The following is a 16,271-nucleotide window of genomic DNA, read 5'->3' as shown; positions in this document are numbered from 1 at the left end:
TGAGAAATTTTAGAAAAGCCAAATTGTGATTGGTAAAATTATTGATTTTAGAGACTTCAGATAATTGTAAAGTCCTTAAAACCTTCAAAATCAAATCCCCAATCACAACCTAAAAAACTCCACTCAAACACTTTAAAAACACTTGTAGCATTATAAAATTTACAACTTAAATATTTTTCAATAACAGTAAATTTCATAGTACTTTATGAAATTACAAATTTTATAATACTGAATTTTTAATCAATTTTAAAATTCATGTTTAACAATAAATTTATCGTTTTAATACAAATCATTTTAAACTTCTAGTTGAAAACATCTCCTCTTTACTGTAGAGAAATCATTATCATTTATAAATACATCGTATATCAGATAAAACTAAAGATGTTTTTAATAATAAAAATTAATAGTAAACTTCGCTTGGTATATAATAAATTATTTATATGTAAGAAAGTCAATGTAAAAAAAATCTATTTGAAAATTAATAATAACATTTATTTTTAAAATTCTACGTGGTTATTTGGATTACATGAGTTATTTGATTTTTAAATATAGTAATATATAAAATATAAACAGCATATTTCATTTTTTTGTAGTTGCCAACTTGCCAAACTAGTTTTTATTCCGGACCAGTCAAACACAAAATACACAAAAACTTCCGGACCAGTCAAACACAAAATACACAAAATATCGCATATGCTTCACATATGCATCTGAAGTTATTTTCAGTAACCTCCTTCATCTGAAGAGAAGTAATGATGGTATCAATCAACAATGGGTTAATTTGATGAATGACCATATTAGAAAAAATATCAGATTTATAGTAAAAAGGTAGAGAAAGATAGAAAAAGAAAGGAGAGAAGAGATAATATTGTTAATTGGTGAAATATATATATATATATATATTTTGTTGGTATACAGGATCAAATTTCCCATCAATAAATACAAATACTGATTCGAGCATAGGGTACACGAACTAGATCAGACTCGCATTTATCAAAGTGGTACACTTGAACTAGTATCTAACAGATAAATCTTAGTAGCTGGAATAGCTGCTGAATTTGGGATAAAAAACCCTGACGCACAAGAGTTGTGAACTGAAAAATTGGATAAATTCATACCAATCTCAAAATTTTTTATCCCTTCGTTGTTAATGATTCTTTAGACTGAGTCATTGTGATATGAGGTAAAAAGTTAGTTTTCTAGAAGCAGACAAGATGGTGAGAGAGCTTCCATCTGCACTTTCCATTTGCCCTTTGAAGCTGAAATCCAGCTGAAGTGTTGACGGGCGGAGATTAAGAGGTGGGTAGGTTGGTAGGCTTTTTCCGAGGGATGGAAAGGCAAGTAGTCAGTTTCAGGAGCTGCAGAAAGGGATGCTTTAGCTGTTGAGGCGAAGAAGGGAATTGAGGTAAGGCTGGCGACTGAAGTTATATAATAGAGTTATTTTTATGTATTTTCTTATTTTTTTCTTAAACCCTTACCCACCAGAGCATTTTAAATATTAGGTATCTTGCCCCCCCCCCTCTCGGAATGCTCACATTCAATCAATATTAGATTAGATAAAGAATTGCTTGCCTCCTATTTGTTCAAGGCGGGAGACGTGAACTCTGATTCGATCCGGGTATTCAATCCCGCGTTTGTACAGACAGACTTTTGGGGGTGCTAAGATCCAAAATCGAGGCTTATTCGAAAGCTTTGTTGTTAGGATCTGGATCCATTATTCATTCAGTGGAAGCTATAGTTGGATATTCTCCTGATAAAAGTCAGAATATGATCCTTTTGCAACTCCTTCGGAAACATTACATGAATGGTATTTTTTCCTGTATTTCAAATATTTCGTACAGTGCCGAACAAATTATTGGGTGTTCTTTTAATAGCTTCGGTACCGGCGGCATCGTTAGCTTGGAAGGCTAAGGGTTTTAGTCGACGTCGATTGATCAGTTTTATATTTTTAACGTCTCTAATTCAAAACCGAACATGAAACTTTGGTTTCATTCAGCGACAAACGAACATATTATGATTGTCTGGTTGTGAGTAAAGTAAATTGAAAAATTAGAGAAAAGATATGGACAAAACAAACAAAAAGTTGTTTCAAGAAACAAAGATGTTCATATGGAAAAGGAAAGCAAAAGCATGTACCGCTCTGATACAGTATTGAAGAGTCAGATAAAACTAGTATCTTCACTCAAACAATTGAACATATAAGAAACCAGTTTTGCTACAAACCACAAAGTATTTTTGTTCTTTGTAAAAGAAAAACATATGTCTGATTAATTATACAATAAAATACAAAAGATTGCACAGAGATTATTATTCGGTTGATTCGCCCATACCCAAGTTGGTAAGAGATTTGCTTCAGATCAGATCATCTACAAAACATAAGAACCAAACGCCAATCAAATTCAGCAGAATTTTACTTCTTTTTTTTTTAAAGAAAAATGTCACATTAAACACTGTAAATTCAGTTTCTATCCTTTCTGAAAACATACAGAGAATTGATATTAGAAGAAAAGATGTTTTACCTGGTGCTTAGTTTGTCTGTTTAAATATTTATATGCATGATTTCAACAGAAGGGATGTGTTGGACTTTGTAATAATCTTCTCCTCCTTCGGACAATCTTTTCTTCCATTCCTCTCTCAACTCTCAAATACTTTAAGGAAGTGATGAATGGCAGCCCATCAGGAAACTCCTTTAGTTTTTGGCAATTATTTATAGAGAGAGTATAAAGAAGGGGCATGGAGCCTTCTTCTACTATCCACTCTTTCAGCTCCTCCCCTAAATATAGCTTCTGCAACTGAGGAAACCCACCCCTCGAGCAAACCATTCTCCTCCCACTGAAAGATCCACTCCCTAATTTAACCTCTTTCAGATGCACCAGCTTCTCTAGAATCAGCATTGGGTCCTCCTTCAAACCACTCCCGAACAGATACAGGCTTGTTAGGCGAGAAGGGAACTGTAATTCATCAGAGAGCAATTGAATATTTGTACTCAACTTCAGCTTGTTGAGATTATCAAATTCCAATAGAGTGCTCCATTTGTTGGTCCCCATAGGCACTCGTCCTTCTTTGGTCCCCTTAGCCCCTTCGTATACTATATCAAGATTTTCTAGGTGTCTCAATCCATGTATCGATGCAGAAAGAGTTTCTAAGCTGATCTCATCAGTTATCTTGATTCCAAGAGTCCTCAATTCGGCCATACCACCAAGATCCTCTAAATGGCAGTACTTTGTTGAGAAATTAATCAAGGTCACCAAGTTCACTAGATGTTTTAATTCCAACTTCCTCTTACTTCGCATATCCCTTGGTAATGCAAGGTATCTCAATTCTTCCATTCCCAACAAGTAGGTGTGCGTAAGTAAATGAGAACGCCCAATTACATTTAAATTTAGATAGATCAGCAGCTTTAGATTTTGTAGAGAAGAGGGAAGATGAGATACCCACGCACCTTCTAAGTTCAGATATCTTAAGTGTATGAGCTCTCCAATGCTATCAGATAACTTCCTTTTTTCAAATTTGGCTCCAGGAAGATGTAGTACTCTCAAAAGTTCCAACCTTGTTAAGCCTAAATCCGAAAGGCTCCAAAGTGCTCCATCCTTTTTATCAAATGTATTAATGGACGTATCTTCTGGTACAACCCGAAATAAATTATCTTCAGCCAATAATGAATACAAATCCGACTTCCAGAAAACCACTAGAGATCGAACCTTTGGATTACTAATATCTTTCTCAACATTCAATGTAGTCGGATCATGTGAGACAAACCTCCGTGACTGATAGTGTGAAGTCGGAGAGCGGACACCAACAGTATGTAGGAAATTCTCTTCTTTGGCTTTAAACAAACAAATATCTCTCATCAAGTCATGCAAACGGCATGTCTCAAATCTCCCAGTGGTTTTGTCTATTTCGGATATAACCATATTTCTTCTCACCAACTCCCAAAAGTAATTATCTCCAACATCTCGAATGCGGTCTCTAGTTCCATACTCAAGTATTCGTTCTGCAGCCCAGTAATAAGACAGATCTTCAACATTTATCTCATAATCTTCTGGAAAATGGGCCAGGTAGAGGAAGCAAAGCTTCAGATAAACAGGCAACTCTTCAAAGCTTAGAGACAATATATGGTTAAGCGAATTATTGTTGTCGTCACTGGTTCTACCAACGAGATGAGATCCAACATTCAAAGATAACCGTTCCCAGTTGTGAATTGTGTATTTCTCAGCCAGCAATCCTCCTAACACTCTGATAGCCAAAGGCAATCCTCGACAATGTTCCATCATTTTCTTTCCCATCTTTTCCATCTTTTCCACCTCCTCATCATCTGGAGTCATTTCTGCCAAATTATAAAACAAAAAAATAATATTTCATTTTTTTGGGTCAAAAATAATATTTTATTAATATGTGATAATAAGTTATCTTTTTCTTTTTTTTTTTGACTACATAATAAGTTATCTGATGTCTTGCGATCATTCCAAAACATTAATTTGAATTCTTACCAGATGCATCTTTTCTGGGCATCGCTATACTTTTGAAAAGTGTCCAACTGTCTTGATCAGATAGGCATTCTGGTTTAAAGTCTATATATGTTTCTCCAGGTCTTGCGACTCGTTCATTTCGAGAAGTAAGTAGCACCTTCGAACCTGTAAAACATTTACCCTTTGGCTATTATATAGTAATATAACACAAAAAAACATAATGAGTTATATTTGTACCATAACATATGAGGTTATCACCTGCTTTGTGTGGAAATATTCGCTTGATCAAGTCCCAATCTTCTTTATTCCATATGTCATCTAATACGATTAACGAGTTTGATGTTTCTAACAGTTCAAAGAGTTCGCCTTGGAGGGCAGCTTTTGTCATCTTCTGGATTTCCTTTTGCTGTTCTTTGGATCTGAAATTCTGCAAGATTGCTTGCCACACTTTGATATGATCACAAACTTGGGAAACACAGACCCATGCGAGTCTATCAAACTTCTTTTTAACAAGGTTGTCATGAAAAACTTGTCTAGCAAGGGTGGTTTTCCCAAGACCACCCATCCCGGTTATGGAAACAACTTGAATATCATCTCCCTCCACCAAATATCCTAGTAATGTCTTAACATTTGCTTCCATCTCCACAAGATTTCCTTCGTGAATTTTAGGAAATTCTTGTCTTTGTTGAGAAGGTTGTGGATCCTTTACATCGTCAATTCTCTGGTGTACCTCAAAATCGTTCATATCACGAACTGCTTTCTTGATCGTCTTAGTTAAGCTTCCAATTTCTGATGCAATCTTCATGCGTTTCGGAGCAATGCACGCAAGTCTTCCGATGCTACCACGTCCGAGTACATCTTTCAGAATAGTGCGTTCAATTGTATCTTCAGCGTCAAGAACAATCTCATTGATCCTTTCCACAAAGCTTCTCACCACTTCACTTGTATGCTTTTTTGCGTTTGCATCTTTCAAAAATGACTTTAATGTGTTTAAATCAGTTTTTAGCTCATTATCTTGATCTTCAACTCCCTGAAATTGTTCGTATTCATGGCTCAGTAGGTCCCATAGCTTTTCTATTGCAAATGACACAAGTTCCCCAGACATAATGGATCCTGCTTTAAGTAGTAAGAAAATAAGAATCAAGTTACGTAGTATTGAACGAATACTTATAATCAAATCCCTAAGAGGTCAACCAAAGCAATATTGGATTTACATATTGTTTATTTTAAAAAAAAAATAGTTGATGTTGGAGACGGGCTTGCGGAGTCTCTTAATACCCTGCCTGAATTTATATCGGCCAATCTAAAGTGAGGGATGAGCGTGTTTTAGTGAGGAAGAATGCAGCAGAAGCTACTGTCAAATCTTTATCCGAGTCTCTAAAATGTGCCACTCTAATTCGTGCCTTAAGGCCAATTCCGTTGATTACTTTAAGGACCTTTTGACAGCTTTTCTAAAGCATTAGTAATGCTGCATTACTCAATATTCATCGTGGACGGAGTATTGATGAGCTGTACTTAAATTGTTTTTTACTTTGGATTTTGATCGAGATTGATTGGTTTTACTATGTGATTCAGTCTTTTTTTGTGGTCTTTTGGTGTGCTTTAGTGATTTTACAGATTACGGGTTTGTTTGTTACGAAATGACGCGAATAGATGAGAGCTTTGAGCTTAAAGAGAGCATTGAAATTAAATGAAGTTGAAATGTGGGAAGGATCATATGATTTATTACATATGGATGGATGAAAGAGCGAGATGGTGGTTTTAGTTGTTCCTGCGCCAAAGAAGAATGAGAAGAAGCCCAAAAAAAGCAAAAAAAAAAAAAAGAACATAACTTCCGATCCAATGCTCAATATCAAAAATCTGCCAGAGGCATTAGATCAGTCTATCTAGAATTTTGATTATCGTCAATTTAACACACGATCGCCACATCTTTGATCTATGGATCGGTCAATCTCGTGCAAGAAACATAATAGCACCATGGTAAAGATCAATCTAGTGCTTAATATCAAGAATTTGTTGAAGGCACTAGATCGGTCGATCCAGAAATTTATAGCAGTCATTTTGACACTAGATCAACTATCCCAGGACTACAGATCGATCTATCCCACGCAAGGAATCAAAAGAAAATGATCCATAGAAGAGATATAGATGGTGAGGCTTCATCAAAGCCCATTAGACTTGTTCAACGTTAGGCCGGCTTACACAAGTTGCGTGCAGACAATTTATGGGCTTAGCCGATGAAGGCCATTAGATTAAGTGCAACATAACAGGTGCGTTAGGTCAAGTACAAGAAATGGTTCTTCTTTTTCAGCCGCAAGAGATCAAGCTTCAGAGAGAAACAAGTTGCACAAGAGAGACAAAGCCATTAGTATAAGAGAACATTGTTGAGCTCATAATGTTCTAGATTAAAGGCCTTGTGATTAATTGTGTCTTCTTGGTGTTTCTAAACCATCACGGTTCTATAAGTGATTGGTTCTTGTAAAATCTTATTGATCTAGTGGATTTCGGGAGCAAGAGTTCTCCCACGAGACGTACTGGTTAGAGGCTGGGAACTCGTTAAAGTTGCTTGTGTTCATTAAGCTTAACTTACAAGTAACAAGTCGATTGCTTAGGTTTGAGATTCACACGACTGAAATCGTAACAAAGTGGTATCATAGCTCAGGTCAAAGGCGTGTGTTTAATCTAAGCTAAGAGGAAGGTCAGCATGTCCAACTCACGGATTGAAGTGGACATGTTTGATGGTACTGGAGATTTTTCGTTGTGGAAGGTCAGGATGTTGGCACACTTCGGTGTACTGAGTTTGAATAGTATTCTTGATGATGAGAAGCTGCTAAAGGATCCACCAACGGCAAAGAAAGAGCTTACGAAAGCTATGAAAGATCCACAGAAGGAACTAGCAGGAAAAGTAGAGACAGTTACAGGTATAGATCCAATCAAGTTCGAAAATTCTGAGAAGGCAAAAGACTTGATAGTGTTGAACGTAGGTAATAAAGTCCTACGTATTACACACTGCGAGACAGCCGCATCAATGTGGTCTACTGAACAAGCTGTACATGGAGACATCTTTGCCGAATAGAATTTACCTTCAGCTAAGGTTCTATATTCAAGATGTCTCTGATTCCAAGAGCATCGACGAGAATGTTGATGACTTTCGGAAACTGCTGGCAGACCTCAACAATCTACAAGTAGAGGTGTCTGAGGAGGTACAAGCCATCCTTGTTATTGAGTTCACTATCGCACCGGTATGATCAGTTGAAAGAGACTTTAAAGTATGGTAGAGACACTCTGAGTCTCAGCGAGGTTGCTGAAGCTGCAAGGTTAAAGAAACGAGAGTTGATTGAAAGCGGAAAGGGTTCTAGGTCCGCTGGAGAAGGATTGTACGTTGACAGGGACATATAAGATAACAGGTCAAACCGTGGCAGTGGAAGGAATGGAAATGGAAGATCGAAGAGCAGATTTGGTAGGTCAAAGTCTCGACCTAAGAACAACAAGGGCTGTTTTATTTGTTGAAAGGAGGGGCACTGGAAAAGAGATTGCCCTGATCGGAAGTACAACAAACCAGAGAACTCAGCCAACATGCAGAGGAACCGAAACAGCCTCTAGTGTTAACCGTGAGCACTCAAGACATGCACGAAAAGTGGGTCATGGATTCTAGTTGTTCTTTTCCCATAACCCCAGAGAAGGAGTTAATGTTCGATCTGAAAGAGTTCAAAGGAGGCAAGGTACTGATGGCAAACAATATGCACAACAATATTCAGGGAATTGGAAAGATAAAGATAAGAAATCTTGATGGCTCGGTTGTAGTCCTTACTGGTGTAAGATACATGCCAGGAATGAGCCGGAATCTAATCTCATATGTAATGCTGGAGACTTCAGGTTGCATGTATGAAGGGAAAGAATTAATGGTTCACTTCTACAAGGATGATAAAAAAGTGATCTCTGGAAAATATCATCAATGCTTGTATTATCTGCAAGGATAAGTGTTGAAGGGGCGAGACAAACTTGTACAACAAAAAATCTGATCGGACAAGTCTGTGGCACTCAAGACTTGGACACATGAACCTGAAGAGTATGAAAATTCTAGCCAAGGAGGGATATGTGCATGAGAAAGAGGTTGATGAGTTGAAGTTTTGTGAGGAGTGTATATTGGGAAAGTCCCATAAACAAAGTTTCACCGTCGCAAAGCATGTTACAAAAGGAATCCTAGACTATGTACATTCAGACATGTGGGGTTCACCATCAACGCCAGACATCTTGGGAGGTTGTAAGTACTTCATAACCTTCATTGATGATTACTCTAAGAAGGTAAGGATATACTTTCTAAAGAATAAGAGTGATTCATTCGTCACATTCAAGGAATGGAAGACTATTATGGAAACTTAAATAGAGAGGAAGATCAAGTGTTTAAGGACAGACAATGGTATTGAATTTGCAACAAGGAGTTCGATGGTTTTTGCAAAGATGCAGGCATCAAACGGCATATAACATGTACTTACACTCCACAGCAAAATGGAGTGTCGGAGAGGATGAATCGAACTATAATGGACAAGGTCAGGTGTATGCTTGCTGAGACAGGGTTGGATCAAAGTTTCTAGGCTGAAGTTGCGTCAACGGCTGTCTACCTGATCAATAAGTCCTCGAATTCAATAGTTAAGTTTAAGTTACCTGAACAAGTTTGATTAGGATAAAAACCGAATATGAAGCATCAAATATGGCTTGGATGTTCAGCGTTTGTTCATGTTCAGCGTGTATTCATGGGGTACCCGTTTCCTACAAATGGATACATGGTTTGGATACCTGAAGAAAGAAAGTGCAGAACAAGCAGAAATGTGGTGTTCAATGAGAATGAAACCTACAAAGATACGTTGAACAAAAGAGTTGAACATGTTGAATCAGTTGCTCAAGAGGAAATTCAGAAAAAGAAGAAGCCCAAGAAAAGAGTGTTATTCAGTGATGATCTGATTCAGGGTCCAACCATAACTACTAATGAGTTGGAAAGGAGTGTCACGTCAGATCATGGGAATGATATGGAAGAGTCTTCATCATCAGAAAACTCAGAAAGCAAAACATGTCCAACCGAGGAAGCTGATCAACATGCAAACGACGACACACCTCAATCATTAGACAATTATGTTCTTGCACGAGACAGAGAAAGGATGAGGAACATGAGACCTCCATCGAGGTATGAAGATGGAAATTTTGTGGCCTACGCTTTAACTACTGCTGAGGATTTGGAAATTGATGAACCAAGATCATATGCTTAGGCAATGAGGAGCTAAAAACCGAAAGCTGTGGAAAAAAGCTGCACATGAAGAGATGGATTCTCATAAGAAGAACATGACCTGGGATTTGATGGAAAAACCAGACAACCAAAAGCTTGTTGGGTGCAAGTGGATCTTCAAAATCAAACCAGGTATACCAGGGGTTGAGGATGTGAGATACAAAGGAAGACTAGTAGCAAAGGGGTATTCACAGACTGAGAGAATTGACAACAATGAGATCTTCTCTCCAATGGTGAAATACGTCTCCATCAGGTTCATGCTATCAGTTGTTGTAAAATTAGATTTTGAATTGGAACAGATGGACGTTAAGACTACTTTTCTACATGGAAGTTTAGAAGAAATAATCTTCATGACTCAGCCAGAAGGGTTCATACAACCAGGAGATGAGAATAAAGTTTGCTTATTGAGAAAGTCATTTTATGGACTTAAGCAATCTCCAAGAAGGTGGAATCACATGTTTGATAGCTTCATGAATCTTCAGTTGTTTGACAGAAACACCAAAGATCAATATGTGTACGTCAGAGATGCATAAACTGATAAAGTTGTCTACTTATTGCTCTATGTCGGTGATATGCTCATTTTATCAGGAAATAAGAAGGTGATTAAGAAACTCAAAGATTGGCTGAATGGGAAATTCGAAATGGAGGATATGGAACATGCTTCGAGAATTCTAGGAATGGATATTCGAAGGGACAGAGAGAAAGACACACTGACATTGTCGCATGATACCTTCATTGAGAAGGTATTGAAAACGTTTGGGATGATAGGTGCACGTTCAGTGATTACGCCAATCGCTGCACACTTGAACTTGAGAAGTTTGACTGAGAAAGAATGGAAGCTCGAAGCACCATACATGGAAAATGTTCCATACGCGAGTGATGTAGAGAGCTTAATGTATGCTATGGTCGGTTCAAGGCCAGGCCTAGGGTTCACAGTGGGGTTTATCAGCAGGTTCGTGAGTAAACCTAGCAGAAAAAATTGGGAGGCAGTTAAATGGGTGTTAAAGTATCTAAAGGGAGCATCTAAGATCAACCTATAACTCAAGAAGCATACAAAGTTCATTATTGAAGGTTACACAGATTCAGACTATGCAACTGACTTGGACAGGCGGAGATCAGTCACATGATACATCTTCAAGGTTGGAGGAAACACGGTTTCATGGAAATCGTGTCTGCAGTCTGTGGTTGCTCTTTCCACCACAGAAACAGAGTACATGGCAATAAATGAGGCAGCAGAGGAAGGTTTGTGATTAAAAGGATTATGTGCAGAGTTAGGTTTCAAGCACGATAATTTTCACTTGCATTATGATTCACAGAGTGTTATAACCCTAGCAAGAAACCCAATTCATCACGAAAGGACAAAGCACATAGACAATATATTCCACTTCATCAGGGATCTAATATCATATGGAGTTAAAATCCTAAACAAGATCCACACTACAGTCAATCCAACAGATTTTCTAACTAAGACCGTACCTGATCAGAAGTTCCAGCTATGCTGCGAGATTATGAACCTTCACTGAGACAGGAACGGCCACGCCAGGTAACTCCAGAGTATACAAGAATACCTCACAAGACACGTCACAGAGCAGAGGGCTAGCATGTGTCAGAATCAGAGGATGAGTTACTCTAAGTGTTTGAAGAAGGACTACCTAGCAAAAGGGGTGGACTCGTGTTAACACTCACATGTTCAAGGTGGAGCATCTTTCACCTGAGAAGCAAACAGAGAGACATAGTCACTGTTAAGAAGGCTTAATTAAAGAAAAAGGTGATTCAAGGTTAGACTTAGCTCGAAGATTCTTGTGAAAGACAGAGGAAATGCGCAGGAAGAATCGGGTTGAACAAGTTGTTATGAATGATTGTAATCTTGAGGATTAAGGATATGAGACAACAATAATCAACACTTGGTCAAGAAGCATAAAGTCGCTACCACATCTAGTAGAAGAGTCTGTGAGTTTAGCTTAGATGAATCGTCAAGAAGTGTCTGAGTCGGAGGTGTTCAACTTTGAGTTGAACAGGCTCGGAAGAAGTAAGGGACGCAGTTTGGTCTCACGACCACTGTCGGAGTTAACTTGGGTGGACTGACTCACCTCAAGTAAATAGCTGAAAGACCGAAGCTTTAGCAACATCAACCATCATAGGTTGAGGTGGAGCTCCAGATTCATCATCAGAGTTCGTCAAGAGGAACATACATCAAAATCGGTGGACAAATTGATCAGTTACCTTTACGGAACCAAAGTGATTTCAAGAGAAAGAAGTCAAGGAAGAAGGCCAGAGTTACCTAAGGTTCAGCAGAGTGAACATAGATGGTGTTCGACGGATTCATTCACCGGAGGCAAATCGGTAACTCATCCGAGATGAGAGAAGGAATATGAAGAGAGAAGGTGGTGACTTTCTCAGGGTCGTCACAAGTGAGAAGAGACAGAGACAAGGAAGTGTCATCAGAGAAGCAAGGGTTATGGGCTTAGGCCAAACATGTGAAGTTTTGTGAGGTTTGGTCAAAGTCCATCAGACTTGTTCAATGTTGGGCTGGCTTGCACAAGTTACGAGCGGGCAATCTATGGTCTTAATAGACGAAGCCCATTAGGTTAAGTGCAACATAACAAGTGTGTTAGGTCAAGTTACAAGACACGGTTCTTCTTCTTCAGCCACAAGAGATCGAGACAAGTTGCACGAGAGAGACATAGACATTAGTATAAGCATAGAGAACATTGTTGAGCTCATATTGTTCTAGCTTAAAGGCCTTGAGACTAATCGTGTCTTCTTGGTGTTTCTAAACCATCACGGTTCTATAATTGATTGGTTCTTGTAAACTCTTATTGAGATACAAGTTGCACAAGAGAGGCATAGACATTAGTATAAGCATAAAGAACATTGTTGAGCTCATAATGTTCTAACTTAAAGGCCTTGAGACTAATTGTGTCTTTCTAAACCATCACAGTTCTATAAGTGATTGGTTCTTGTAAACTCTTATTGATGTAGTAGAGTTTGGAGTAAGAGTTCTCCCACGAGACGTACCGGTTAGAGGTCGGGAACTCGTTAAAGTTGCTTGTGTTCATTAAGCTTAACTTACAAGTAACAAGTTGACTGCTTAGGTTTGAGATTCACAGGTTGAAATCGTAACATAGACCGGTCCATGTTTTGTAGATCGACTGATCTCGTGTGTTGCAAATCCACTTAACATGAACCAACCAGAATCCGACAAAAGAATACCATTTATACCCGAATACATATTAAATCAAGAAAACTCGTATTTTTATGTATTATATTCACTTTTCTTTTCTTTTCTGAGTTCTGGAGAAGCCATTGAGATTTTGTAAACATATGGAGAAGATCTCCTCTTCTTCTCAATTTGGAGAAGTTTTCAGAACCCTCTGGCTTATTATGTTCAATCTCATGATGTTAAAACAGCTTATATGAATTGACCGTATAAATCAATGTTATTAACAAAATCACGCTTATATAAATTGACCGTCGGAGTGTTAGTCATCTGTTAATTTATCAAAACGTCATTGTTTTGGATAAATTTTGTAAAATTAAAAATTAATTTTCTTGGAGGTTTGAACTCTTACACAAGTGGACAAGTAAGAGTATTAGCTGCTAGACAAAGTAACGTTCTTGTATAAATTGTGTAAACATTAACTTATATATAAGTTTTAGTTTAATCAAATAAATGTTATCAAGTTTTTAGTTTTTCAGTTTTATCAAATAAATAAATTGTTATTTATATTTTTTAATTTAACTTTAAAAATCATTGTTTTACATATTTAAATTATTTATTATTAATTTAAATATTTACTTTATATTATTGCTAAAAAATTGAAATATATTGTAAAGTTTCGAACTCTGTGTTCTTTATTTATATAAAGTTACATTTTAAAATACCATTAAAGAAATAGTTTAAATTAATTACATTTAAAAAAAACTTTATTTTAAAATTTGACAATCAATATATATATAAGCACGATTTTGAGAGTTTATGTAGTAGTTATCAAAAATGATGTCTTTTTGATAAATTAACGGATGACTAACACCTTGACGGTCAGTGTATATATGAGCACGATTTTGAAAGTTCATGAAATATTTTTAAATTATTTTTTAATTAAATATGGAATATGCATTACTATAAAGTTTGGGAAGGAAAGAGCACAACGCATAAATTTCATGTAGTATTCTTGAATTTTTGTTTAGAGCATCTCCAACCCACCTCTATTTCTACCTCTATAATAGCATTTAGAGGCAAAACTAGTCTAACTCATCTCTATTTTTGCCTCTAAAATAGAGATTGCTATTTTTTCTGTATTTATAGAGTAAAAAATAGCATTCCTCTGTATTTTGCTCTATATGTAGAGATCTCTATTTTAGAGAAATACATTGGAGTAAAACTCATCACTATTATAGAGTTCCTCTATTTTAGAGGTAAAAATAAAAGAATACATTGGAGATAGTCCACTATGGAATATACACTGCTATAAAGTTTGAGAAAGAAAATGCTGGACGCGTAAAATTAACGTTGAAAATGAAAATATTGATATCTTCGTAGGAATCACCCAGGTATTATACCTAAAAGGACAAAAAAAAGTTAAGGAATGGTTTCGCAAGTTTGAACAAATTATTCTTAACCGGTAAAAAACTCTTGAAGAATCAAACGTTGGAATTGCTTCCATCCAGTTTTATGGGATACCAGAAACATGGCATCGATCATTATTACAAGAAGAAGATTACAAAGTTGTTGTTAGGAATTGGATAACGTATAAGAATCTGCTTATAGAAGGATTTGAGGAGGTGTGTTAGATGATCCTGTAGCAAAGTTGAAAGAACTGAATGAAACAGATTGCTGATAGATATCACAGTGATGGAAGTTTTGGAATAGGTGATGCAGTCTATGTGAGGCTTCAGCCATATATGCAGGGCCGGCCTATGGCGGAAGCAAGAGAAGCATCTGCTTAGGGCCCACTTAGATTTTTGTTTTGTTTCTTATGAAATTATCATATATTTTCATAATTAGTATTGAGAATGATGAGAGTAGACGATGGGAAGAATGTTGTATTTACTCTCATAATCCTTAGCTTTATATTACACACGTTTATATACTGCTATGATTACTTAAACTAGACTAGATATAAATATACGAGAATCTAATAATAAAAACATATACATCATAATTATGATATACAATAAAACATCTATGAATTAATACTCGATAAATTAATAATCTTTATAAATTAATAAATTTCGTCGGTCCCAACTTTGGCCGGTGTAAAATATGACACAAATCGATAAAATAATAAAATAATATTTTTCAAACTCCCATGTAAATATATAGTCCCATTAAAATCATAAATTAATAATATATTCTATATATGTTTTATATAAGTACAAACTATCATAAACTAAACATTATATTGTTGGTTTTATATTCACAATGAAAATACTTTTATTTTTTTAAATATTTTAATAATATTTAGTAAATTATATCGAAAACCACATAACAATTCTATGAAACATAACAATATACACCAAATAAGATAATAAAATAATATGAAAATCAATTTTCTAAAATTTAAATAATTTATGTACGGTAAAATCAAATATTTTTTTATTTACTAATAAAAATATTTAAAAATTTGAAAAAAATCTAAAAAAAGAAACTTTTGTAAATTAATATCTCTATAAATTAATAAAATTTTAAAATTCCAACATTATTAATTTATAAAGGTTCTACTCCAATATCTTCAACATCTTTCTATAGGCCCCTCAAGCTCAAGGCGGATAAAGTGTAAACGGAAGCAACGGCTTGAGATTGACTTGCAGATTCGAAGTAGTGATAGGAACATGTGAGTTATGGTGGCTAATTTGCTCGACACTGAGAGAGATGGACCTGTAGATGGAGGCTGGTGCGAATTGTAGACTCGTCCGGAGTGTAAGGCTTGAGACCCACGCTTGCGCAGAGAGATTTCGGAAAGCTCATGCGATGATCGGCTGATCTTGTGACGGTGATTGAGATCCAAGGTTAGTAGATCCAGTGTACCAACGGCCAGTGGTGATGGTGGGAGGTGATCATTTGTGGTGATGGTGGTGATTACTGATTTAAAATGAAGCGATGTGATGCTTGTCACTACAAGAAAACACACCGAATTCCGACGGAGGTTCCGACGGACACCAAGGTCGTCGGAAATTTGTGACGGAAAACTGACAAATTTCCGACCAAATCCAAAAAAATTAAGTCGTCGGAATTCCGTCGGCCATTTCCGACGGAATTCCGACAAAATATGGTTCGTCGGAATCTTCCGACGACTTTTCGACGACATTCCGATAAAAAAAGTAACCGTTGTAGTCGTCGGAAGTTCGTCGGTATATTCCGACGAATTTCCGACGACATTCCGATTAACAGCAAAGTCGTCGGAATTCCATCGGTATTTTCCGACGGAATTCCGACGAACCATGTGACCGTTGCCGACAAATACATATGACCGTTGTATAGCCGTTTGGGATTGGACAATTCCGACGGAATTCCGACG

General features: G+C 36.7%; 1 protein-coding gene across 1 annotated transcript in view; it reads right to left on the bottom strand.

Moving 5' to 3' along the window:
- Positions 1-2,065: 2,065 nt before the first annotated feature.
- The window catches only part of LOC106317523 (probable disease resistance protein RXW24L), a 19,160-nt gene continuing 4,954 nt past the window's right edge, over positions 2,066-16,271 (bottom strand). The window contains exons 2-5 of the mRNA XM_013755331.1: positions 4,728-5,582; positions 4,491-4,634; positions 2,520-4,327; positions 2,066-2,366 (exon numbers count right to left, since the gene is read on the bottom strand). Coding sequence (XP_013610785.1) covers positions 2,562-4,327; positions 4,491-4,634; positions 4,728-5,574 — 2,757 coding nt within the window. The 5' untranslated portion in view covers positions 5,575-5,582 and the 3' untranslated portion in view covers positions 2,066-2,366; positions 2,520-2,561. The remainder of the gene's footprint in view (positions 2,367-2,519; positions 4,328-4,490; positions 4,635-4,727; positions 5,583-16,271) is intronic.

The sequence above is a fragment of the Brassica oleracea genome, chromosome C9 (assembly GCF_000695525.1).
Source record: "Brassica oleracea var. oleracea cultivar TO1000 chromosome C9, BOL, whole genome shotgun sequence".
Lineage (NCBI taxonomy): Eukaryota > Viridiplantae > Streptophyta > Magnoliopsida > Brassicales > Brassicaceae > Brassica > Brassica oleracea.
The sequence above is the reverse complement of the archived record's forward strand: the minus strand, read 5'-3'. Positions and strand labels throughout refer to the sequence as shown.